Source organism: Osmerus eperlanus, chromosome 3 (genome assembly GCF_963692335.1).
Source record: "Osmerus eperlanus chromosome 3, fOsmEpe2.1, whole genome shotgun sequence".
NCBI lineage: Eukaryota > Metazoa > Chordata > Actinopteri > Osmeriformes > Osmeridae > Osmerus > Osmerus eperlanus.
This window is the reverse complement of record NC_085020.1, coordinates 11252902-11278050: the sequence shown is the minus strand read 5'-3', so window position 1 is coordinate 11278050 and position 25149 is coordinate 11252902. Positions and strand designations below refer to the sequence as shown.

Genomic DNA, 25149 nt, shown 5'->3' with positions numbered 1-25149 from the left:
TTTTCTTTTCTTCAAGTAGTTAAAATGATTCTAACTCAGGTTTTTATTTATCCAGTAAAATCTGTTATGTATGCTTTCATCCCAGCAATTACCTGGATGGCTGTTTGTGTACCACTAGATGGCAGCAAAGCATTTTGAAAAGATGTCCCAATATTCTTGTCATTATCATCCTGTGCCTGGACCAGTAGCGTAGCCACAAGGGGCCTAGGCCCCCTCATTTGCATGTCCAGATTTCTGATTGCTCACAATGATTCCTTTTTTAGTGACCCCTTCATTTTAAGATGGGGACCCCCCAACAAAATAAAATTATAGATATGCCCCTGACCTGGACCTCTAGATTTCAAGGGATTATTGTAAGAAAATAAATCCCAAATAATATTATTCATTACATTACATATCACATAGGATTATTTCCCCTAAAGGCATTTTGGAAATGGTTACTATGATTGGCTATTCCAAACTATTCGCTATACATTTCAGTTTCAAAAATGAGGTTCTAACTAAATCTGGATCTTTTTAGGTTTTTCTTAAGTGGCCAGTATTATTTCTGAGTGGGATAACTAAATGTGCACAGAACATCTCTGACGTAGTCAAAATTCTATATTTAATTGCATGTAATCGAATTGAAAATATGTTATATAATATTCCAATTTAAACTTTGGAGTCTTACTCCGGTGCCCTGAACATTGCAAATAATTGCTCATTTGGTACTCTGGAACATAATCAGTCAATCTCCTTGGTGCTGGGGTTCTCTTGTCCAGGCTCCAGCTGTTGCGCAGGCGCAATCCGCTTCTCCCATCGTTCTATCCCACCGCCCTGCCAAGAAGAGAAATGTAGCAGAGCCTTCAGGCTAGCAAGGCATCACGTAGGAGCTCTTTAATCGGCATTATTTTCAGGAATATATTTGGGAATATTCATATTTTCAGCATTTCTCCATGCAGAATCTCTCGCACGCATTTTACTATGGATTATGTGACATAGAAGACACTAATTGTAATATTGCTGGTAGCAGACGTGAATTGCCATTCTTTGCTGCCTGTTTCAACAGACTTGTTTGGTCTGTCTGTCTCAGCTTTGGCCCTGGCTCGACTCGACTGTCAATTTTGAGGGGTGCATCGTTAGGGTTGTTGTAAACGAAGCGAACGGCACTGTGTGTCGAGGATTTTCCATTGCTGTATTGCAGCAAGGAAGGGCAAAGAGGTAAGAGGGCGAGTTTCCATGTTTAGGATACAAAAATGTGAACCGTTAGCTTGCTAACTAACGTTAGCTAGCTAACTAGCTAACTAACTGTTTAGCCACTTAGCTAGCTAAAAAGCTACAGCTTGCCATGTTGCTTAGTGAAGCCAAACAATTGCCAGCTAATATGTTTTAGCAGTTACTTACCTAATTAGCTTCTGAGACCGGACAGTCATCTCAAATCAAACTGTATTGAATTATATTTTGGCTCGTGCAACATTTGTCATTCTGAAGCGGCTGGCTACTACTACTGTACTAGGCAGAGATGCTATTTAACTGGGTAGCTAGTCCTGAACACTTGCATACAGACGAAATATGATATTGCAAAACAGTTGGCAGTTATTATCTAGTTAAGGTTAACACTTTCTAATTTGAGGCCCAAAGTATCAACAAATGTTGCCCACATACTTAGCCAGCGATTTATTGTGGCGAAGGTTGTGTGCGTCTACGTACAGTACAAGTCAGCTGGTGTATCCTGATGTCAGGCATAGAGCAAGGAGCTCTTTGGCTTTCCTGCCTGTACCCATGAATTAGGCCTGACATTATGTGTTCCTGTTACCTAGTTGTCAAGGAAACCACCTGAATGTGTCATGTCAAACGATGCTCATGAAATAATGTAATTTCTTTTTCAGGAAGATTCTGCTGGTTTGCAAAAATTGTGCGACTGTTGCTACCCAGAAGGTTCCCTTTGAGATAATTATGTTATGGTTCCTGATGGCAGTAGACTCCTGGCGCTAGTGATGATATTGTATGGAACGTCACTCTGATTTCCCTCCTAGCCTGCAGTATCTCTTCAATAGCAGATATGGGTCTCTGGGGCTTTTTTGTAATGGTCACCTACCTGCCTACCTGCAGCATGTAGCCCACTAGCAGCAAATTGCTCCCTGACAGCAAATTATATCTGAGTAGAGATTTATGAATGTAGTCAACAGGACATTGATGCAGTCGTTCTTTTGAGAGAGAGAGAGAGAGAGAGAGAGAGAGAGAGAGAGAGAGAGAGAGAGAGAGAGAGAGAGAGAGAGAGAGAGAGAGAGAGAGAGAGAGAGAAATGGGTTGCCAGGCTGGTGTCTCATTGTACATTGGAGAAGGTAACTTGCGGTGGCAAGCATTTAGTTTGTCAAGATGAAAATTCAATAGGTCATACTGTATTATCAGTAACATTGGCTAGAGTCTATTCAAATTACAACATGGCAGGGTGAACGGAGAGTTCCATGTCTCTCTACATTCAAAATTCAATGTTCCTCAATGTTCCAAGCTCCATGTTTCTGTATGGGCACCAGTCCCCAGTTAAACATGCCCTTCTGGGAATGACAAAACATATGCCCCATCTTAATCTAGGTAAAAGATTGATTTCACCTGTTTTCCCATCCCAATTGAATAGGCCTCTCCGTAGACTTGTTGTAGGCTATTGTCAGTATATCCTGAGCATACAGTCGAATCAATTTGTTGTCATTTTGATTCTCAGTAGGTGCTGTCTGTACCTGTCTTGCAAACTGTTTAGTCATTTATCCTAATTGCACAGCGTATTAGCACAGCGTAGAGTTATTCTGCCTGTGAATCAGTGTGGCCCACTGTGCCAACATTTTTGAGTGCCGTTGAATCTGTGGACCTCCCATCCTCCTTTGGGAGGATTCTTTTTTCACCTTGCATGTAAGACAGACTGCCCTATTTTTCAACTCGTTTCCCCCTCCAAGCTATAGAGCAGTGAGTGAAGAAACACGAGAGAACCCCATGCTCTTCTTCCTGACTCGGTTGATCAGGTAACGAGGAATTATTCTGCAAATGTGCCTCAGTTCAGTCACGCTAGGCCTCTCGGCTGTTTGGAGTAGCCTTGGCCAGTACGCAGGAGATGTTGCTTAGTTGAGCTTCTTGAAATTTGTGATCTGATTCTCTCACTCAACAATCCTGTTTGGATGCTTTTGCTGTGATTTAACACTGGGACATTCGATACCTCAGGGAAGACGCCTAGCTTTAATTCCCAGCATTTTCTGTGCACGCTTGGCCCTGGATGACTCATCCGTCACAGGAAATGCACAGCATCGAGCATGATTCACACTCTGAAATGCAATATCTGAGAGCCCGTGTTTATGGACAAGTAGTTTGACAGGCGCTGGGGACGAGCATCACAATGTCCAGGAGAGAGACAGAGCTGGGGGAGTGTTCCAGCATGCTGGGTGGCGCACTATCTCAACATGAAGGGGAAGGGATGGCTCCGACTATGCTCGAATGAAACAGTCTTTATTGCGGGGATTCTGAACCAACACATACAGTTAAAAATGCTGGTTTTGTGCATTTCTGGAGGTTAGTCAGTCGGTAGTCACATAGATCTTTCTTCTCTAGCTGTGAAGTACCAGTTAAATAATATAGGTTATGCTGAACTTGTGGCAGTGAGACTGCAATGAAACGATATGCAACGCACTCATGTAATTTGTAATACAGATATATAAGGCTTGCACATAGTTAGTCATCACGGCAAAAGGCCTGTCTATATCCCCCCCCCCCCCCCCCCCCCATTTTAATCAAGCCCCTGGCCAATACCTTACGATGAGATCACCAGTGGCAACAAGATGGTAATATTCCCCCTGTGTATTCTTTATTAGTTTGCTCCTCGCTACTGCAATCTCTGGGTGGATGGATTTGAAGGGCACATATGAGAATTCTTTTCAGATATTTTCTTTTTTATTGTCCAATTTAAACAACACAATGTGTGTTTTGCCATCTGGACGGTGAGATTTGCCATCGTATGATCTCTCATCAGTAGAAATCTCCGAAGCAGAATGCAGTGCTCTCTCCCTCTCATTAGATAGTGGGAACTGCAGCTCCAAAATATGGTATTTTTAAATGCTTAATGGAAATGGGTTTTCAAAGGATCAGTTGCTTTCTCAGTCTTTAATTCCACGTATTCAACATTTGCTTGATAATGAATATGAACCAAGACTCTTTATGATGCATGATATGGATTGCTGTTGTTAGACCTCGTCCCGCTTCATGTTTGTACAGGTGGCATTGTTGGGAACCTGAGGTGACGCTCAGTGTATCTGGACGATGTTACACTGACCCTGTCTGGAGTGATGAGGAGAGACAAAAAGCAGCAGTGATGACGGCCACCAGTTTTAACTGCAGTGTCTAAGAACTGACCACACATCCGGCAGAGAGGTACGATATCCTGGGCCTGTCCACTGCACAAGTCTCTCATTGGTGCTTCGTCCACCTCACCTCACCCCCACCCCTCCCCCCTCTCCACCTCACACACATCCCATCCAACCCCCAAAGCCCCCCAAGTCCCCCCCCCTCCCCAAGCCCCACCATGGCCTCCAATAGACACTGGTGCAACCTGTGTTTTGAAATGATGACCGCACTCAGCAGGATGGAGATGATGGACTTCCGAGGTCTGATCCTACAGTGAACCTGCCCACCGACCCACCCCGGAGCGACAAGAGGATCGAGGGCGGCCGCAGGGGATCGCAGGGCTCTGTGCTTCCTCCAGCGAGGCTGATGCACATCCTCTCTTGGTCGGTCAGTTCACTCCTCCGAGACCGCCAGGATGACGTGCGGCCCCAGCGGTCCGACCGCCTGGTGAGAACCTCACGCAGGTGTGGTTGTGTGTGGACCGAAGGACAATGGACAGAACAATGAAGTACGAGGGCCAGTACGAGGGGCTGTGTGGCGAGGGAAGGCGACCTCCAGCTCAAGTCCCTATAGGCTGGCAACGGAAGACCCACCACAATGGAGTTGTCTACATAAGGTAAATACTCCCTTCTATATTTATTTTTCTGCTTGGCGGGAATGTGATTCTTAATTTCACTCTGGGCCCGTTTGATCAATTTCTTTGTAGATCCTTGTAATGGCTTCCAAATGACACTGTCATAAGGTTCCTCTTTTTACAGCATTTCCAATGCATTTTACCCTTTAATTGGCCTTTTTACTTGTAAGTCAGATGGGTTTGAGATCACGGTGTTATTTCAAGTCATAAAGCAGTTCATTTTTCGTCTGCAGCAACGGATGAAAGTGTGCTGTAAAAAAAGCACAATACCTAGATCAGTCAGGCATAGCCCCTTCTAGGGAGTCTAATATTACATTCCTGTTATATGAAGTATATTCGTCTCTGCTAGGCAGGTCTGGCTAGCATGGCCTTGAGGAGGAATGTGTTGGTGACCATCTCGTACGGGGAATATTCTGTCTTTGCCGCTTAGCCGGGGAAGTCTGTCGGGCGCTGTGTTTTATGGAGCTATAATTCGACACCACCAGACACCACCTATCTACCTTGCTCTCCCCACAGGATTGTTCTGTGAAGTATGTTAGATATTTCCTCCCGTTAATGCGCCTGGTAACCTAACGACACTGTTGTTGCCCACATGAAGGTTAGCCCAAAGTCACAGTGGTGTTCATGTGTGGCAGCTAAGTTGGGCCTTAAAGTTCACAATTAATTGAAAGACAACAGAAGCCATGTCATATGGTGTGATGTGACTTAACAGAGGTCTCTCCCATTCCTCCCTCTCAGTCCCAGTGGCTCAGTGCTAGCCTGCCTGGAGCAAGTGAAGAGCTACCTGTTGACAGATGGCACCTGCAAGTGTGGGCTGGAGTGCCCTCTTATTATTCATAAGGTGAGGCCTGTTGTTTTCATGCCACAGGGATTAGACTCGGCGACGGGAACTTCTCAAAGTTCAAACGTGACCCAGAGGTTTAACAAGTGTACCTCGGATGCTAACCGCTCTCTCTGCCATCTGTTAGATTTTCAACTTTGACCCTGGGGCTGCAGTCAAGCAGCGTACGGCGGAGGACGCCAGAGCCGACGCTGACGTCACCAAGCTGTGCATCCACAAGAGGAAGATCATTGCCGTGGCAACCCTGCACAGAAGCATGGAGTCCCCTCACCTTGTCAGTGGTGGCACTGGTATGTGTACACTATACGATTCAACCCATACACAGCATTTCGCTTTTTTGTTATTTAGGTATGCAAGTGAAACTATAGTTTCTGTATGCTTAGAATCACTTTGACTTGTACCAGTAAACAGCCTATCGAGTTATGATATTGAAGTTATTTTGAAATATCCATATAAGTTAAAATAACAGGCATAGTTTTAATTTTTTATGTTGTTGAACAATTTTGGGGTCATGAAGGCATGTCTTTCTGGAATTCTTGTATATACCACCCATAAATGATGTGTCGATGACTTGTGAAACCTCAGCACTTTTCTCCCTTTTGTTTTTCCAATGCCATGTAGAAAATGAAACTGATAGACAGTATCCTTATGACAGATTGAGACCAGCTCAGAAGTGTTGTGGTTGGTGTAGTGTTCACTGTGTACTGCTGCTGTTTTATGCCATGTCAGCATTCTGTATGCATTCATAACAGAAGTGAAAGATCTGACACCACAAAAAAAACATGCTTATCAAACACACATATTTGGAAAGAGATGGAAGATATTTTAATATTTCTGTTCCTTTCCCTTCTGTCCCAACATTCAGATTTTTCCCCTGTGGTTTCTAAGGGCAGGGTTTCTGGTTTCCATCCGACACGTCTTTATCTGCATCCCTTTTCTCTGCTTTCCAGGCACTGCTCCCATGGGTCCCATGAGCCACCAAGCAATAAGGAATAATATGCACAATGGTCCACCCAATTCTGTAGCATCGGACAGTAAGAATCCTTATAAAATGTCGATGTCTAGTCAGCGGTACTATCAACATGAACTGGGTTCTTCACCTCAGAGGGATCCGTACTTGTGCCATAGCAGGGCAAGGCTGGGCGGCGGCGGCGGCGACCACAATAGCCAGAGGTCCCCCTACCGCAGCCGCCAGGGTGTGCTGCTGAGCCCTCCGTCCTCCACCTCATGTGGCTCGCAGCATTACGGAGACGGGACTCCCTCTCCGAGGACTGACTCTCTAAGGAGCCCCGACCGATCCATACTAGGTTTCCACGGCACGCTGAGCCCAGGCTCTGCCCACGTGAATGGCGAGCGCTTCACCCCTCTCTCACCCCCCGGCATCTTGCTCCACGGCTCACCTTCAGCCGTCCAGCCTTCGTGCGCCATGGCTGGAAGGACTAATGGTCCCCTGTCTCCTACTATCAATGCCAAAAGTCCTAATATGCAGAGGTCACCTTGCAGCTTCTCTCACAACATGGACTATCAGCATCAGCCCCAGTCACATCCCTCCTTGTCTCAGCTCCCTCCCTGCATCCTCCAGAAAAATCAGGTGACCTCTGAGAAAGACCCTCTGGGTATTCTGGATCCCATTCCGAGCAAGGCCCCTGGCCGGGATCCCTCACTGCTGAACCCACCTGGCGTCCACAGTGCCCAACCTCAGGTACCATCAATGAATGTAAACATCCCCCCTTCCATCGTCCCTCTGCCAAGCAACCTCCCTTTGCCTACTGCAAAGTCTGGACCTGTCGGGCACGGCCAGAGGGTCCAGCATCCACCCGCCTCTTCGGTGTCTTCGTCCCCCATTGTGTCTCCGGTGCACATGGCAGGGCCTGGCCTGGCGAGGGTGGAGGAGTCCCCCCACCGGTCACGGTGCTCCTCAGCTTCCTCTGAGCACGGGGGTTATGCTCTGTCCTCGGGGCTCCAGACGTCTTGCGGAGGCTCTAAACTTCCTCCCCGGTCCCCTCGGCCTTCCTTGCCCCCGAGCTCTGCGTACAAGCAAGACCAGCTCCATCACTTGAAGGACGGTGCGAATCAGCTGCTGGGAGGGATGAACAGTAGTCTAAGCAGACACCCTGGCTCCATGTGCCCTCCGGTGTCTGGATCCGAAGGTGCCCTTCACAGTAACCACCAAGGAGGAATGCCCCTCAACCAGCTCCTCGAGCAGCAGAATCCCTCCTCCTTCCCAGCCAGCAGCCTACTGTCGGCAGCAGCCAAAGCACAGCTAGTAAATCAAAACAAACTCACGGACGGCACGGCAGGGGCAGAGGTGCGGCCCAGCGGTTTGGGACATCCGGGGCTGGTTGGTGGAGGGCGAGGGGGAAATCATGATGGACACGGCACTTTAAACCCTAGATATGTACCCAACACCGGCCCTCTTTCAACTGAAGTCCAAAGTGGGAGAGCAGCTCTCAGAGACAAACTCATGGCCCAGCAGAGAGAGGCGCATCGCAAGCGGAAGCAGCCTAGTGACAGCGGCGAAGACTTGTCTTTTAACATGTTAAAGCATCCGATGAGTGGCGCTGGATCCAGTGCCTCTGGCTACCAAGAGCCCATGAGGAGAGCTCTGCAGCCGGGAGGACTGGCACCTAACACCTCCATGGCCCAGCTGCTTCAGTGTATGAGCAACCAGACTGCCCAAAAAGGGCCCAACCATGTGGGGCACCACCCTGCCAGGTCTGGCAAGTCCCCCTTCTTTGAGGAGAGTGTGCCTCAGATGTCGGCTTTGCAAATTCTGCAGAGACCTAATCAGCTCCAGGGCAGAACTGAGATATCCAGCTGTCAGAACTTCAATAGTGAAGGTCACAGTGGAGGCCAGGATCCCGGTATGGAACACTTCCCAGGCCTGATCAACCAAATACACGACCCTGCGATGGCTGGGAGCTTCGGGCCGTTGGGGTACGGAGGACACGAGGCTGTAAGCTCTGTGGGCAGTTCAGTCCCTCACCGTCAGCAGTTTGGACATTTCCAGAAACCGTCCCAGGGCAACCTCCACTTCAGAGACAGGACAGGGCTGCCTCCCATGATGTCCAATGGAGGCCAAACCTTCCCTGAGTCAGGTAAGCTGGTGTTTCCTCAGGATACATGAAAAAGGAAAAAATATATGTTGGTTGTTATTTTTTGTTTTGTTCTCTTCTATTTTTTAGGTACCCTGACTTTTTGGCAACTCCAAGAACAAATGTGGCCACAGTCATATTTGGTTGCATCTTAACATTATCATCATTTTTGCATTTCTGTGCATATCTCACTATTGTATTTCTTGTTCATTTTATCAACATTTTTTTACTGGTTCTGTACTTTCCCAGTATCATCCGTAACACTGCAGAAATCAGGCAAGGCCGTGTCCAGACGTGGCATAGGCCAAAGATTTGAGCTATTTTAAACCTGTATAAGACCTTTTTTAACGTATTTTTTAAATGTGATAACATTATCTTATTGTGATCATCTTTAACATTTTCATCTCTGACACGCTTTTGCCAAAAAATAGTTAAGAACAATATTATATTTTGACATTTTAACCCCTTTGTCTCTGTTCTTGTATTAATTAATTAGTGATGTTTTATTTTAGTATTTAATTTGTATTCCCCCCCCATATCTTATTTTATTCTGATTTTAGAATAAAGAGTAGACTATCATATGATAGCCCAAGCATCAGACATCAGAAATATGGTCCTTTCCTGCCTGACGCAATATCTGCTTCTATCTATATTGTGGACAGTGAAGAGAATTCAGTGTTGGAGAAAGCAGCCCCTTGGTATGTCCTCTGAAGTCTGCATGCCTCTGCTTTGCCAAGGGTGACAGTCTGTGACGGAGAACCCGGGAGCCACTAGGCACGCGTCACTGGTTCATGTGTCAGACGGCAGCGTCCTCTTGGCTGACGTCGCTGTCCCCATGTCCTCGAGCTAGCCTCTAGTAACCTACATTCCATGTTCTCAGAAAGCAAGAGACTGGAGAGATGGGGTTGTAAAGGGGTCACACACAATGACAAAGCACTGGCTTTGGTAAACAAGCTGACACGCAGTAGTGATCCAGGGAATGAGGTGATGGTTTAAGACTAACATTTTATGGTGGTAGGGAACATGACAGGGATTTAACCTTTTTCCGCGGATTAAAACATAATTGGATTACTATTATTATTGTCTGACACGCATGTATCAGTGGTTGACTGGTATGTATATATCTAAGATATAATGGATACTGGGATCTTCCACTCATTTTTGTTTTCACAGCAGAAATCTAGTATCAATTGGTAGTTGGTCAGGGCCGGTTGAACTGTATGGACATGCAGTTCCCTCAACATGACAGACATATACCACACATTCATAAACATGGGATGCATTTCTGTTTCAATACAGGAGCTCCACACAAATGATCACATTCACTTCGTGTCCAAGCTCTGTGGATTCAGCAAATGTCCTTCGAAACCAAGTTAGCGGATCATGGTGGCTACTTTGTTCGAGGTTTGTCATCTGCTTTGTAAATGAACCTTTTTGTTTTTGTTTACTAGAGCTAGTCCACCCTTCTGTTTGTGTCTCTTTTGTTGGCAACTTGTCCCTTCTTGTTCTTGCCTCACTCTTGTCCTCCGGCAGCCACTGTATTGAGTCACGGTAAGACACGGTTTACCCCTTTACGACTGGTATTGTTAGGGGTGTTTCAAGCTTTATTCCCTCCCCATTGAGTTCTCTTAATTTGAAGTGTCCACCATCCTGAGCTATTTGTTGGCGGAGTTGTACTTTTAGTGTCAGACTCCGTATCTGGGAGGACCAAATGAACCCAAATCAGTTAGTTTCTTGTTTTAAAGCAGTTTTAGTTTTTTCCATATTTCACATTGTCTTTTCCATGCATCATTCTTCCAATCAACACCACCTCACAAACTGCTTTAAGTTACACCCACACAACCCACCTGGTCCCTAGTCATAACTATAAACCTGTTATTTGCACTGATAATTGCCTTATTTGAAAATTTCACATGCTTTTAGGTGATTCTCCCAACCACGCAAACCTGGTTTTAATATGTTTAGCAGTGTCTTAAAAAAACTCTTAGTTGGGAGGAAGATTGTTCTCAGATAAGATCTCGTTCTCTTTTCCCTTACTTATTCCTCTGTTCTAGCGTCGGGATAATCCTCCCTTTTCTGTTTCCTTTCCATCCCCCTCTCCCTGCCCCCAGGTGAGGCCCGTTCTCTAAGCTGTGATCTAAGACAGGCTCAAGAGGACAGTCTGCAGTCTCTCCTCAGGACCAGCCGCACACTGCAGCTCGGCCAGCCTGTAGCACAGGGCCAGTCTGCAGCTCAGGGCCATCCCTCTAACCCTATGGACAGCCTCCTTCAGAACTTCCAGGTCAGGCATCGACATTCAGTAAAGACCTCATAAAGAAGGATCTTATATGTTAATGGAATAACCTTAATAATAGCTTTTTTTTGTATATTGAAATTGTGACACATTGTAACTGTCTTTTCAAGGTTGGTTTGCCTGAGAGGGTCCCGCTCCCCAACAGAACAGTAATCAGTCGTCCTGGGGTCATGTTTTCCACCGGTGCCCCCCTGAGCAGCCATCAGGAGTACCAGTCCGCCCAGGGTCTCCTTAGCAGTGAGGCTAACTACCGGGCACCAGCGGGCATGGCCAGCAAGACCACCTCCAGCGTCATCACGTCGATGGCCCGCGTCGGTGTGTACACAGATTCTGTTCCCAGCGAGCCCGTCAACCTTTCCCAGGGCACTACTCACTCAGTCATCCACGGCCCGCTCCGCTCCTACCCTCAGGAGGCCGAGCGACGCCCATCCAGGGTGGGTCGGCCCCGCAAGAACCCCGATAAGACCAGCACCTCCCCGGCCGCTGTGGGAGCCCCGGTGCGGCTCCGAGCTCCCCGGCGTGGCACCCAGCGGAGGCCAGCAGTCCGGGAGGCTGAGGCCCGTCAGGGTCTGTGGTGTAGCGAGGAGCTCCTCCAGCAGGGCTCCCTGGACCTTCACAGGAATGGCTCCTACTTGGAGAGGCCCAAGGGCTATCCCAGCCCCGGGGATCCTGCCCTGTCCCAGTTCAACGGCATGTATTCCAGACCCGGCCTGGTGACCCACATGAATGGTGGAGCCATGTCCCCTGGAAGGGCCCACCCCAAACACATCCAGCCCCCAGGAGTGTTCTCTTCTCCAGAGGGCCACTTCGTCAAAGACTACAGTCACTACAACGGACACTTGAATGGCCACCCGAACGGACACTACAACGGGCATTATAATGGCCAACTAAACGGCCACTGTGCACTCAGTGCTCCAGGAATACAGAGTAGTGGCAGCGAGGAGGACCCAGGGCCTGTCGACCCTCTTTTCTCCACCAGGGGGCTTCACCAGAAGCCTAGGAGCCACCCGGCTGGGGACCTGCTCTGGGGCCAGGGCAAGGGCTTCCCTCCCTGGCCAGGGAAGCCCAGGGAGGAGGGCCACATCTATCTCCCTGGCGTGCTGAACAGCATACAGGACAAGGTGAGGCTTGCGTCTTTCTTTTCACATCAGCCTTTGTTGGATACTTGCTCTTTGTACTTTTCTTCTTGCGTCTTCTTGCACTGCTCTACTGATGGAAAGATAATGTTTACAAGAAATGAGTTTTAAATGGCTGAGGCTGTGTACGTTTCTGAAAGGCATTCATCAAAAAAGCAGGGACCAGAGAAGAAACATGCACGGTGTTCTGCTTTCAAAAACAACATTTTGCTTTGCTGCACTGTCAAAGGCCTCAGAGATACCCAGAAGAAAAAACATTGGGGCAACAGCATAATGAATTTGACACCATCTCAGAGGTCATTCCAACTCTGCTTTCACCTGTGTGTCTAAAGCCCTTGGATAAATGTATTCACTGCTGACTGAGTTTGTGCTTATTTTTGTCCACTAGTATCCTCGAGGCAATTAAAATGTTGAGAGGACAGGAATGCATTTTTTACCTCCAAACACCACATAAATAGATAACAAAGTCATCTTTTGGGCCAGGTTTTATTTGGCTACGGCTTGGTGCTTTGCTTTAGACTGTGACAGGATGTGCTGTGATGAAGAGGTGGAGTGATTTCTGTAAATGAGGGATTCGAAGTAAGTCAAAAAGACAGCATAAGATGCTGCTCTTTTAATTTAGAAATTAATTATATGGAGTTGAGGCACATTTTTCAGTTAATTAAAGTATAATTAAATTTGGTCAGGCTATAATGACTATGAAGAGTGAATTGTAGTCACGTTGGCCTGAGTCAGTGTGTACATTGGCCTGAGTCATAGTGTAAACCTCTGATAAGAAGCTTTCACAAGCATGCAAGGCTAACCAGAATCACGCCTTTTAGGTTTATGCTTTACCCCTGCAGTGCTCAGGAAGGCTAAAACAAATGTCAATTTGTATATAGTCCAAATACAGCACATGTCGATTAGGTGTAGGTTTGTAGTGAATCAAAATGTTGCAGGTTCAAATCCCCCCCACCTCCCTCCATATTGCTTACGTTTGCACTATGTAATATGTTTAATGGGCAACTTTTCCAAGTGGCTGTCTCTTCCACTGGTGTGCTATGTGGGGGTTGTGATGCTTTTAGTTGAAGATTCTTACTACCTTCCCTGGGCTTTGGTGTTGTTTAACCCAACACAGGTAGAGGCAGAGAGGTTCCACAGGACACTGGCAGAAGACCTGGAAGCCCTACATAAAGCTAAGATGCACAGGAAGTAGGCAACTTTTTAAGGGATACAGTTATTGTTCAAATTGTCACATTTGCCACATCTTCCAGACATACCCTGAGACATGGTTATGGTATATATATCTTGTATCTATATTTATTTTTCTTCCAGTGGCATGGAACTGAACAACCATCTCGAAGCTGCTATACAGGACGCAATGACTGAGCTGGACAAATTAACGGGCAATGTTAGTAATCTAATATCTATATTCATGTGTTTATTATTGCAGTTATTACATTTCTAGATGTCATTAGATGTCATCATTTCTTTTGGATGAACCATTACATACCGATATATCTGTCAAATGGAACTTTCCAGAGAGGTCCCTTTTCACTAACTACTAAGTCTGTGATATAACTAGCGTCAGCTATATGTGTAAAGGTATGTGATATAACTAGCATCAGCAACTTGTATAAAGGTATGTGATATAACTAGTGTGCATATGTGACGTTCTCTTGTCCTCCCTTCCCCAGTTGTCTCAGAGAGACAGACAGGCTAAAACCCCCAAACCCAAGAGGAGGAAGATCTCCAGATGACAGTAAATGTTGGGGCCTGGTCCTCCAGCCGGTTCCTGTTTTGGCTCTGGCAGTTCCTGATCCTAACACAACACTCCTTCACCGCCACCATCCCCACGGCACGACAGTCAGAGAACAAGGATCGGGGTTCCTGTCTGTAAAACTGTTATTGTATTCACATACTTCTTAGACTAGGATCGGAACGTTCTATAAAAAAAACTTTTTATGAGAATTGTCTGTTTCAGACTGGTGTACATAGGAAATTATCCATTATCATATTCTTGAATTAATTGTGATTATTGTTCAGTGTTGTCATCGTTGAGTCAGTTGGATTGTCCAATGTACATATCAACACGGTCCGTTCTTTGTTTCAGTCAACCGTGTGACTGGGTGTTTCATCACTCCCTGCCTATGAAATCCCTTAAAGTTGAAAGACCTGGGCTTGTCCCATTCACTGCTTTTGTGCATTAGGCATGCAAATACCTCCAACAACTCAACCTGCATGTTTTCTTTGCTGATTTTGAATGTATGTACTGTAAAACTACTTTGTTGAAGAAAAGAAAAAGCCATTTGGGAAGGGGCCAAAAATATGCCTCTTAAATTAAGGAATTATTTGTATTCCCAAAATAATATTTATTTTCTCAGAATATTTTTGATAAAACAGATTTCCTGTTACATCTGCAAAAAAAAAAAAAAAAAAAAAAAAGTGAGTTTCAAACGCTTAGTGTAGAACTCTGTGTTATGGTGTTAAAGCATTCTCAAATTAGTAATTCAACAAACCCTTGAAAAATAAATACATGTTTTGCCAAAAGTGTTATGAGACGAAAAAGTATGAAAGCTTTCAATATGTAATCGATAATGTTGAAAAACATAAACACTATTTGTAACTTGACGGGTCAAAAAGCCTTAACAGTATTATATCCTGCACGTATACAGTAGGTGCAGAAAGTGACATCAGTGAAACCTTTGCTTTCTGCTTCTTCAGAGTTTCAATGACCCAAGAAAGTATTACAATTTAGTTTGATTTGAGCCTTACAGCCAATATCAAAACTCATATCTGCCAAAGCTACTCAGTGTCACAGATTTGGCATTTTAGTTTATATTATCTCTAGAGTCTATTTTAGTGGCCTTATTTTTCTTATTTAAAATCTTTTGGTGTTTCTTTTTCTTCTTTTTTTGCATTTGTAATTTATTTATAAATGAATCCCATATTTATTTGGAGAAATGATGTTTAGCAATAATACTAACAAGAGTTTAACACTCTGAAAAGCCTTAGAGTATTATATTTTTCTCCTGGACACAGAAACGGACAGTAAAATGTATATTCTGTTAATGTAATATTAAATCAATTGTGTTTATAGGAAGTGTACATTTATGGACATCTGTGATGTTTGATTTGATTTTTACATAGTAATAGATGGTCAATCTTCTTTTAATTTTTTACACTTGTCCATTTGACCATTTGGATTAGTGTTGATTTAAATATATTTCTAAATTCAAATAAATTCTCATTTAAGATTATAAACTAGTGTCCAGTGTTAAGGATTGTCATTATGAACGTATATTTGGTTTTGGTATTGATTTAATCATGAACACTGCCGAGGTCATTACAGCACTAGCAAATTGCTAGTTTTGTTGGATTTTGAGTGAAAAACCTCCCACTGTCATGATGACCAACTGCAGGATTTAAATTGAGGTAAAATAAGAATCTCACATTACTCTTAAGTATCAAGTATTTATCACGAAAAAGCAGTTTGTTGTATTAAATGTCTGTTATGAATGTCTTATGTTTCCCTCTGACCTCTTGTCTCATTGCGGTGATCATGACTTAATAAACATTTCCCATACAGTGACAAACTGTAACCAATATCAGCCTATATACATATTCAGTAATTGTAAATTATATATGATAACTTATATTTTTGTTGAATTACCTTTTTTTTCCTCATCTCAAAAAGACTTGCATTTGGAGGTTGTTATTTGTAAAGAAATATGTGTTATGCTTTGTAGGTAATTTGGTAGTGTAACATCTATGAAATGTTACAGCAGTATGGTAACATCTTATTTTGTCCATCTCTACAGTCTACAATATCAAATGTGTTGTAGAATTTAATTGGTCTGTTTCTACATGGCATAACTTCCAAACGATGCCTGAACTAACAGGCAGTGAAGGGTTGCTTTCATGTCTATTCCAAAGGGATTTCAAATCAAAGTATTCCGGTAATTTTGTAATAAAATATTCAAACAAAGATGTGCTGCTGCATGGTCTTCTCTCTTTAAATTGAGAATGCTTAAAGGTGCCATAGACACCTTCACTTTGACATTTTGTCAAATTATAGCAACGGCCCCCCATTATACATCTTAATGAGCTAACCGCTAATGAAATAGTTAAAAGGTACAGTATGTAGATAGTAACAGTCCTGTTTTCCACGTGATGAGAATCAACAACCCTGTGCTAGAAACTTGCCAACAATTTACAGCTGTACTGTTTTTTTCTTTTTGTATAAAATACAAATAAAATGGCTTGCAACAAAACAGTGAGAGCTGTACACATTCACGATAGATGAGGTACAAGATTCACCTCTATTTGGAAGGTTAATGGTGGTTGGCATCCAATGGAGTGTGAGTCACAGGGCCAGAGACGGGTCTAAACCCTCCCAATCAGTCTGGTTACCTTTAGAACAAGGAATATGTGGGTGCTCAGTTAGCTGAACTCTGCAACAAGGCCTCCACTGTCAGTCCTGAAATGCCATGACCTCTCAAGCTCACCCATTATCTCTCCCGTTCCCTCAAACAACACTAAAGTAGGGCATGATGCACAGATTCCAAATGATAGGCCTAGCAGCCATGGATTATGAAACTGGTATTTTTTATGTTGAAAACTTAATAGAAAAGACAGGGCCCACTCATAGCTGTTGACTATCTCCAATTGGTCTGTTTCAATTCATACAACATGGTAATTTAGTTTCAATGGGAAAAACTTACAGTCCCTTTAACTGAATCCATCCGAATCTGAACAGTAGCACTGTTCACCGCTAGTATAGGCTAATTAAGTATTCGGGCAGACTTTCAGTTTCAGTTTTTCTTTTAAATTGTAGATATCAGACCTATGGCCTATAGGATGGACGAATTGTTTGGTATTTGTGTTTATAGCTTGCTTTAGATGAATTCCACATAACAAACACTAAAATAAATACTTTTAAGATAATGACCTATTTGGAAGTTAATTGGTTACTTTTGTGGCCGCAGGTTTAAATGATGGGGGAAAAGGCTTGTTCCTTACAATTAATACTCAGGAGAACTCTGAGGGTCAGTGAGTACTGAGACAGTGGACGTATTTAAACGTGTAAAACTTAGTTTGATTTAGTTTTCACTGTATTTGTACAGAAAGTGATCAGAAGCTTTGCATGGGTTCTTCATGCATGTTGTATGAGATGCGCACGCAACACCACGGCCCATGTTTTTCAGATGTCTCGCACTGGCTGCCGGGATTGCTCAGCCGCTGTGTGGACATGTCCGCCATGTTTTTCATGGCGCAGAGAGCGGATCACCCGAGGAAAATAGCTTTTAAATCCAGTTAAACTCGACCAGAAATGGCTTCTCGCACTGGATTTCAATCAAATGGAAACTAATGATTTCTCTTATTGTGGAAACAACCGAGTCCCGTTTGGATTAATACCAAATTTTTTGATCGAATTCTGGCGGGATTCATGTTTCCTTTACAGTCTATGTGATTGTAATAGGCGCAAACAATGAGTAAATTATCGTTCCGAGCGCGAGCGCTAGACGCCGCCAAACCTCTCCCAATATACCGCAACAGAGACCTTCCAGACTTAAATGACTGCGTATCAATCAACCGGGCTGTACCGCAGATGCCAACCGGGATGGAAAAAGAAGAAGAATCGGTATGTATATAATTTAAAATAAAGAAATCTTAAAAAGTATCTCAGGTCCGCTGGAGTACACTGGTATTCAAGATGTGTTTACGCACTACTTTCTGCGTAGCGTGTGCTGTGCTTACGCTATGTCTAGTTAGTTACGCATCTTGCGTAATAAATAGAGGGTTTTACGATTATTTCTACTCCTATAACGTAAACAATGTGCTCTACGTACGATTTTAACCCAAAGGGTTTGGGTTCGTGACGTCGGTAATTTTGCGTACATCGTTTGCGGATTTGCAACATGTCGTTGCGTATGAGGCATAGCTAGCAAGCTAGATTGCTTCTGCATGCTTCAAATAATAAGGCTATGTAGCAAACACACTAGCAAATGACGTATTTTAAACACAGATAAATGTATCTAAAAGTAGTGGCCAGCACACCAGTTGTCACATTAGTCAATAGTATGTGTCAAACCCATGCGTAAGATTCACATCATTTGTACATATTAAAAATAATTTGTTCAATTTAATGTTTCAACAGTGTTGAACCAAAATGTGTCCGTGGTCAGTATTCTGACATATATTCATATTTGCGGACACACACATACCACAACTCAACTTGTTCCTATAAGTAACTCTTCCTGGCCCGTTCCCCAACAGGAGCACCATCTCCAGAGGGCCATCTCAGCACAGCAGGTGTTTCGGGAGAAGAAGGAAAACATGGTTATCCCTGTTCCTGAAGCGGAGAGCAACATCACCTACTACGACCGCCTCTACAAGGGAGACCTGAAGATCCCCAAGCAGCTCTTCCACATACAGTGTGAGTAGCACCTCCTCTCTCTGCGCTTGGTGCTGCTCTTTCTCTTCACACACAAATAAGTACACAAATTAAATGCTATGCCGAGGACCACGCAGATCATACACTCACAAGTGCAGTCCTCCTCTGCGACCGTCTGTGTGGTAGCAGGCGTTTGGTGCTGACCAGCTGTTCTCTCCCTCAGCCCTGGGCCTGGACAATGAGCAGCCAGACTACGACATGGACTCAGAGGACGAGACCCTCCTCAACAGGCTCAACCGCAAGATGGAGATCAAGCCCATACAGTTTGAGACCATGGTGGACCGGCTGGAGAAGGCCAGTGCAAACCAGGTACACGCACAGCAAGAATAGCAGCGTAGCACACTGTAGGCCCATATTACCTCCAACTTCCAGGTTGTTGTTAAACCAGATAGAACCATGCACAACTTTTAGTTGGTGGTAAACAAACGTGCATTTCAACCGAGGCACCATCCTGATGACAAGCGTGCGTGTTCCCCTCTCATGTTCAGCTGGTCACTCTCCCTGAGGCGAAGCTGCTGCTCAACGAGGATGACTACCTCCTCAAGTCTGTGTACGACTACTGGGTAAGGAAGAAGAAGAACTGCCGTGGCCCCTGCCTCGTCCCCCACATCAAGCAGGAGAAGAGGGATGGCTCCACCAACAACGACGCCTACGTGGCCTTCAGACGCCGCACAGAGAAGATGCAGACCAGGAAGGTGAGAGACACCATCTTGGCTGACACAGCTCATACTGCCCCCCACCCCCAAACATGGCAACCCTAACATGCCCCCTCCCCTCTTCGAATCACCCCCCCTCCCCTCTCTAAATCAGCCATCACAGCCCACCACAGCATTAGCACTGTGCTCATATTCGGACTGTTCTCTCTGCTCCTCCACCCAGAACCGCAAGAACGACGAGGCGTCGTACGAGAGGATGCTGAAGCTGCGGAGGGAGTTCAGCCGCACCGTCACCATCCTGGAGATGATCAAGAGGCGAGAGAAGAGCAAGAGGGAGATGCTGCACCTCACCCTGGAGGTGGTGGAGAAACGGTGAGAAGGGCTGCGCTTCCTCAGAGCGCAAACACATATCCTCACCAAGCCCCTCTCCTAACAGGGCTGTTCCAGCGTCCGTCTCCCCCCCGTCCCCCACTGGGAGCATTAACAGTAGTCAGTGATGATGAATCTGTGTTTTGTTCCGACTTTCCTGTTGTGTGTGTGTGTGTGTGTGTGTGTGTGTGTGTGTGTGTGTGTGTAGGCATCAGATGGGTGACTACACAGGAGAAGTGCTCAGCGAGGTGACAGTCCCTCTGCCTGAGAAGCCCTTGTACACTGCTCCCATCATCCTCACCAACGGCAACCGTCACAAAGCTGACATCAAGACCAAGGTAAGAGCCTGTGCTGACCTCCACTATCGGTTCATGACTTTATATTGCGTAACATGTATTACATTTTTATGAAACTGACATAGAAATGTAGATAATCAAGTTCCAGAAGTGCACAATTCTAACATGAATTCTGTGGGTAATGCTAAGGGACAGCACTAGCGGTACCAGACATGACGAAGGGATTTTCCCCTCTTCCTCTCTGTCTCCCTCTCAGACACACAAGTCCGCCCTCCCCTACCAGGTGTCAGTCAAGGACGAGGCTCCCTTCGACTTTGTCCGACCCAAGAAGAAGTACACCAGGAGGGAGAAGCTGCTCTGCCCGCCGCGCAGGCCCGGACGCCCTTCCAGCCAGTATACCATCAACAAGGCCGACATCAAGCAGTACGACTTCCACAGCTCCGGGGAGGAGGACTACCCCCCACTGGTCAGTAGCTCCCGCTGCAGCTGGCTGGGGTGGTGCTGCATTCTGTAATAGAAGGTGTAGTGTCAGGGTGGTGTAAAGGTTGTTCAGCATGGGGTAACGTAATGGTAGTAGGAGGTGTAGCATGGTGGTAGTAGGTGTAGCGCGGTGGTGGTTGTCGGTATAGGATAGTGTGTTGTAGTGTGGTTAGCATGCTATAGTCTGGTGGAGGGAGTAGGTATACTAGGGCAACATGGATGATGAGACAAAGACGAGGTGTTTCCCCCCTGGATTTGGGAGGGGGGGATTCTATACTGCCATTACAGATGTGTATTGATAGTTGTATTTACAGGTGATTAATATCTGTGTGTGTGTGTGTCCAGTCTCCACCCTCAGAGCCAGACGAGGAGAATGACCCAGACGGGGTGTTTGCCTTCAGGAGGAAAGCAGGGTGTCAGTACCTGGCTGTAAGTCTCTTCCACACACCTGCTAACAGGAATAGCCTCTGTAACGATCTGTATTGTGTTACTTGGGCTTAATCTGGGGAAAGAAAGGATGTGATGTTGGTCCTGCCCTGGAGTAGCTGCTGAATAACCTTTCACACTCCTTTTTTCTATAATTCTCTCCCTCATTCTCAATCTGTCTTGCTCTCCCTCACTCCCTTCTTCCCCTCTCTGCCTCCCATCTCTCTCCCAGCCCCCTGTGGACCAGCGTGGAGGGATGTTGTGGGAGCACCCAGAGCTGGCTGGACTGGACACCCTGCAGCATCGCCACTCCCTCACGGCCCTCTCCATACTCCCCCGCTGTGTGGGTCTAGCTCGTCGCAGGCTGGGCCGGGGTGGCAGGTACGCCAGCCCCCACACCCCTCCACTGCCACACCCTTCCACCCCAACATCCCCTCCACTGCCACACCCTTCCACCCCAACACCCCTACCACTCCCACACCCCCTCCTATTTAATTGGAGAACTTGTAAGCTATTTGATTTTAGAAAAAAGAATCCATGATTTTCTTAAATGTTAAATGTCAGTGTGTCTCTGATACAACTGACGTGTGAACACACCCTAACCTGTGATGTCTACCTCATTCTTTTCTGTCTCTCCCCTTTCTACTTTCTCTCTCCACCCTGATTCCCTCTCTCTCCGTCTCTTTCTCTCCACCCCTCATCTCTCTACATCCCTCTTCTCTCTCTCTCCACCCCTCCTCTTTCTCTCCACCCCTCATCTCTCTCTGCACCCCCCCCCCCCATTTCTACCTCTCACCTTCCCCCCCCCCCCCCATCCCTCTCCTCCCTCCCCTCATCCTTTCTCAGGGTGTTGTTGGACCGCATGTCATCAGGCATGGACGGCGTTCTGCAGCAGCTAGACCAACACGTCCTGACCTCCCAACCCAGGCCCGGGGCTCCACCTCCTCCAGACAGCCTCACCACGCAGTCCCACAGACATGCCCCCTCGGCGGGCTCCGTCACTGCCTCCTCCCTGGCTGACATCCTCAGCAACATCCAGACCCTCAGGTGGCGTTGCTTCGCACCGCGGCCCCGACCGGAAGACTCTGAGGCGGGGGCCCGGCCGGGCCCAGCCTCCCTCTGCAGCAGGCTGGCTGGAGGACTGGCACTCGGTACCAAGAACAAAAGCTCAGGTCAGACACCATCCACACCTCAACAGGGACTAGCAGTGCTTTGATTTCAGCAGGGACCATTTTCTGTGTGTATCTCAACTGGGAGTAGATCGTGCATATATGTCAACTCGCATAATATATTTAATGCATCTCAACTGGGATTAGATGGTGTACATATTTCAACTGAGATTAAATAGTATACAATATACAGCTCGGATGGGATTCATAAATGTTAGAAGAGAACTGCACTCTGCCCTCTAATGTAGGTACAGCTCCCTCCCCCAAACCCCATTTGACCTGTCTGCCCTGTCTAAGTCTGCACCCCACTCTGTCTCCTGCAGTTGGCATCACAGAGCAGCAGTATCAGACTCATCAGCAGCAGTTGGCCCACATGCAGAAACAGCAGCTGGCTCAACTCCTGCACACCCCTCCCTCCCAACATCCCTCACTGCCCGAGCACCAAAACACACAGGTACACACTCTCACGACACCCTCTACAAAAGCACACTGGCACACACTCTCACAGCACCTCGGTCTTCAACAGCTGTGTGTTTTGAGAAACTGTCCTTTGGTTTCAGACTGCCAACACCACCGACTGCATGTCCAAGACTCTGGACTCGGCCAGCGCACACTTTGCTGCCTCCGCTGTGGTCAGCGCCCCGGTGAACAACGAGAACAAGCCCCACAAGACCAGCGTCAACGGCCTGGTCCACCCTCCAGGTGAGGAAGTCACGGGGTGATATGTACCCGAGTGGCTACCGTCATAGTTACAGGATAGCGGTCATACTGTTTAATGTGCCATATCCATTGTCTGAATGGTTATACAGTTGAATTATTGTTAGAACAGTCATATTGTATCTGAATGGTTATTTAGAGTTTTAATTGTGTTGTGGAGGGTGTAGTAACACTGTCGCATGGCTTCTTCCACAGGACCTCCCAGACCTCCTCACCAGACCTCCTCCACCAGCACATCCCACAGCAACACAGACTCCCCAGTCAGGCCTCACTCTCTGCCCAACCACAGGTCCCACGCGCACGCCCACCCGGGCAGCGTCAGCGCCGTGTCCCCCGCGCACCTCCACCACGGCGCCCGGCTCTCCGCCCCCTCGCCCTCCGCCTTGAAGCTGGCCAGCGTAGCCAGCGGCAGGGACCGCGGGCCCAGAGTCACACCAGACAGCCCTGTGGGCAGTATAGCCAGGTGAGCTGGGGAGAGGATTGGGGGGGACAGTGTAGGGGGAGAGGAGAGGGGGGGAGGGATAGTGAAGGGAACACAATTGGAATGGTTCAGGTTTAGAAAGATTCAATTTTGACCATGCACTGAACTAGCCAACATCTTTACTATGCACTACATAAACTGATGTTGGTGACTGGTATCAGATGGCTAAACAAACACGAGCTGAATCCAAAACGACTTACTTAACTAGTTCTACACAGTACGCACTAGCAGTGTCTGCTGCCTCTGACTGATCATCTTCTCTTTGGTTATTTGTGAATTGGCAATCTGCTTATTATAAGATGGACAGATAATCTTGATTTTGATGCAGTGAAGTGAAGAATGTTTTGTATTCTGAAGGTTTTGTATTCTGAAGGTTCCTATTCTGAATGTAATTGTTAATTGACTGGCTGTCTCCTTGTGCCCCCAGGGATAATCATGAACCAGAGAGACTAGCATTGAACGGTATATCAGAGACCACAGTGGCCATGGAGGTGACATAACCCCCTCACCCCCCCAGCTCAGACGGGTGAATGTGACAAACAGAAACCTCCCAGAGGACAAGTGCACGCCCCAGCCACCAGGGGGTAGAATACAAGGACCTGTGCTTTAATCCAGCATATCAAAATATTATAAGAGATTTGTCAATATTATAAATGTACATTTTGTAAATTGGGAATATCACTACCGTGTAATATAGTATATTTGTATCATTAGTGTGTTCCATTTTTCTGTTACTTGAATTCAAGCGATTTTGTCATCATGCTTTTGCACTTGAAAATGCAAACAACTAGTATACACAAAACAATGCACCCGTTTGTGTTAGGGATCATGAGCATGGATCCTACATCACTCGTTTTTCATTATTTATTTCGCAATGTTTACATTTTTGTATCTCACAGAAAACAAATCAGCAAAATATGTCTGCGGGGATGAACATCAGTCTTGCTAGCATATTCGCTTATGTGCTTTTTTCTTTTCTAATTAGAAAAATTTGCCCAATTTGATTTGGTTTCACAAATTAAATAGATATTGATGTTTTGTAATTAGATTGGTGGCATTTTTTTCCATACGGACAAGTTTTCCTGTTGCTTTGTTAGGTGCAATAGGAATTTTGTCTTTTTAATTTTTAATTTCCTTTTTGATGAAAACATTTCATTCAATGCATATTTTTTTCCCAAAACATTGAAGAATGAGCCATTGTCTCCACAGGAACCTATTTATTTAAATTCACATTGAAATAACAAATAAATGCATCCTTGAATCAATCCGCAAATGTAAACCAGGAAAATGTTTTTATAATATATTTGCCTTTTTTAACGGGTAGGGAGTGTGAGCCAGTAAAAAGGTACATGGCACTAGACCATGTCTCATGCGATGTGTGTAATCTTTCAGAATACTGGCCAACTGAACGTCTACCCCTTTAGACCGAAGGAGGGGGGGGGGGGGGGGGTTGCATAAATAAATAATTTTTGGTATATTTTTTTTCTCCTTTAGTCAAGGGCCAAGTAACATGTTGAAAGAGTGTCTGAGATCAGTGCTAAGCCTCACTTGTAGTTATGTGTAGTTGTAGTGATTCCTGTACAGGGCATTAGAAACGTGTTTAGATTAGTCGCAGTGATAGTGTTCATGCACTATTTCTTCAGACATACATTTCCCCTGTTACTTGTTCTTGGAGTGTTTCTGAAAAAAAATGCTGGGAAATAAAAAATATATCTATACATTACAGTGTGCTGACTCGTGTGTGACTCACTTGGT

The 25149-nt window shown here is 45.7% G+C and overlaps 2 protein-coding genes across 2 annotated transcripts; both read left to right on the top strand.

Moving 5' to 3' along the window:
* Positions 1–802: 802 nt before the first annotated feature.
* Positions 803–16331, top strand: LOC134017529 (methyl-CpG-binding domain protein 5-like). Its single transcript, XM_062457248.1, has 11 exons — positions 803–1200; positions 4237–4392; positions 4603–4981; positions 5738–5840; positions 5968–6130; positions 6791–8938; positions 11047–11216; positions 11339–12349; positions 13482–13555; positions 13679–13754; positions 14041–16331. Exons 3-11 carry the CDS (start codon positions 4857–4859, stop codon positions 14101–14103), a joined length of 3933 nt encoding a protein of 1310 aa, XP_062313232.1. The 5' UTR covers positions 803–1200; positions 4237–4392; positions 4603–4856; the 3' UTR covers positions 14104–16331.
* A 1241-nt stretch (positions 16332–17572) lies between these two features.
* epc2 (enhancer of polycomb homolog 2 (Drosophila)) lies at positions 17573–25112 on the top strand. The gene is made up of 14 exons (XM_062457247.1): positions 17573–17987; positions 18623–18782; positions 18964–19109; positions 19289–19495; positions 19680–19828; positions 20034–20163; positions 20378–20587; positions 20947–21030; positions 21260–21408; positions 21874–22199; positions 22520–22650; positions 22757–22898; positions 23109–23376; positions 23822–25112. Exons 1-14 carry the CDS (start codon positions 17835–17837, stop codon positions 23892–23894), a joined length of 2328 nt encoding a protein of 775 aa, XP_062313231.1. The 5' UTR covers positions 17573–17834; the 3' UTR covers positions 23895–25112.
* The last annotated feature ends 37 nt before the right edge of the window (positions 25113–25149 follow it).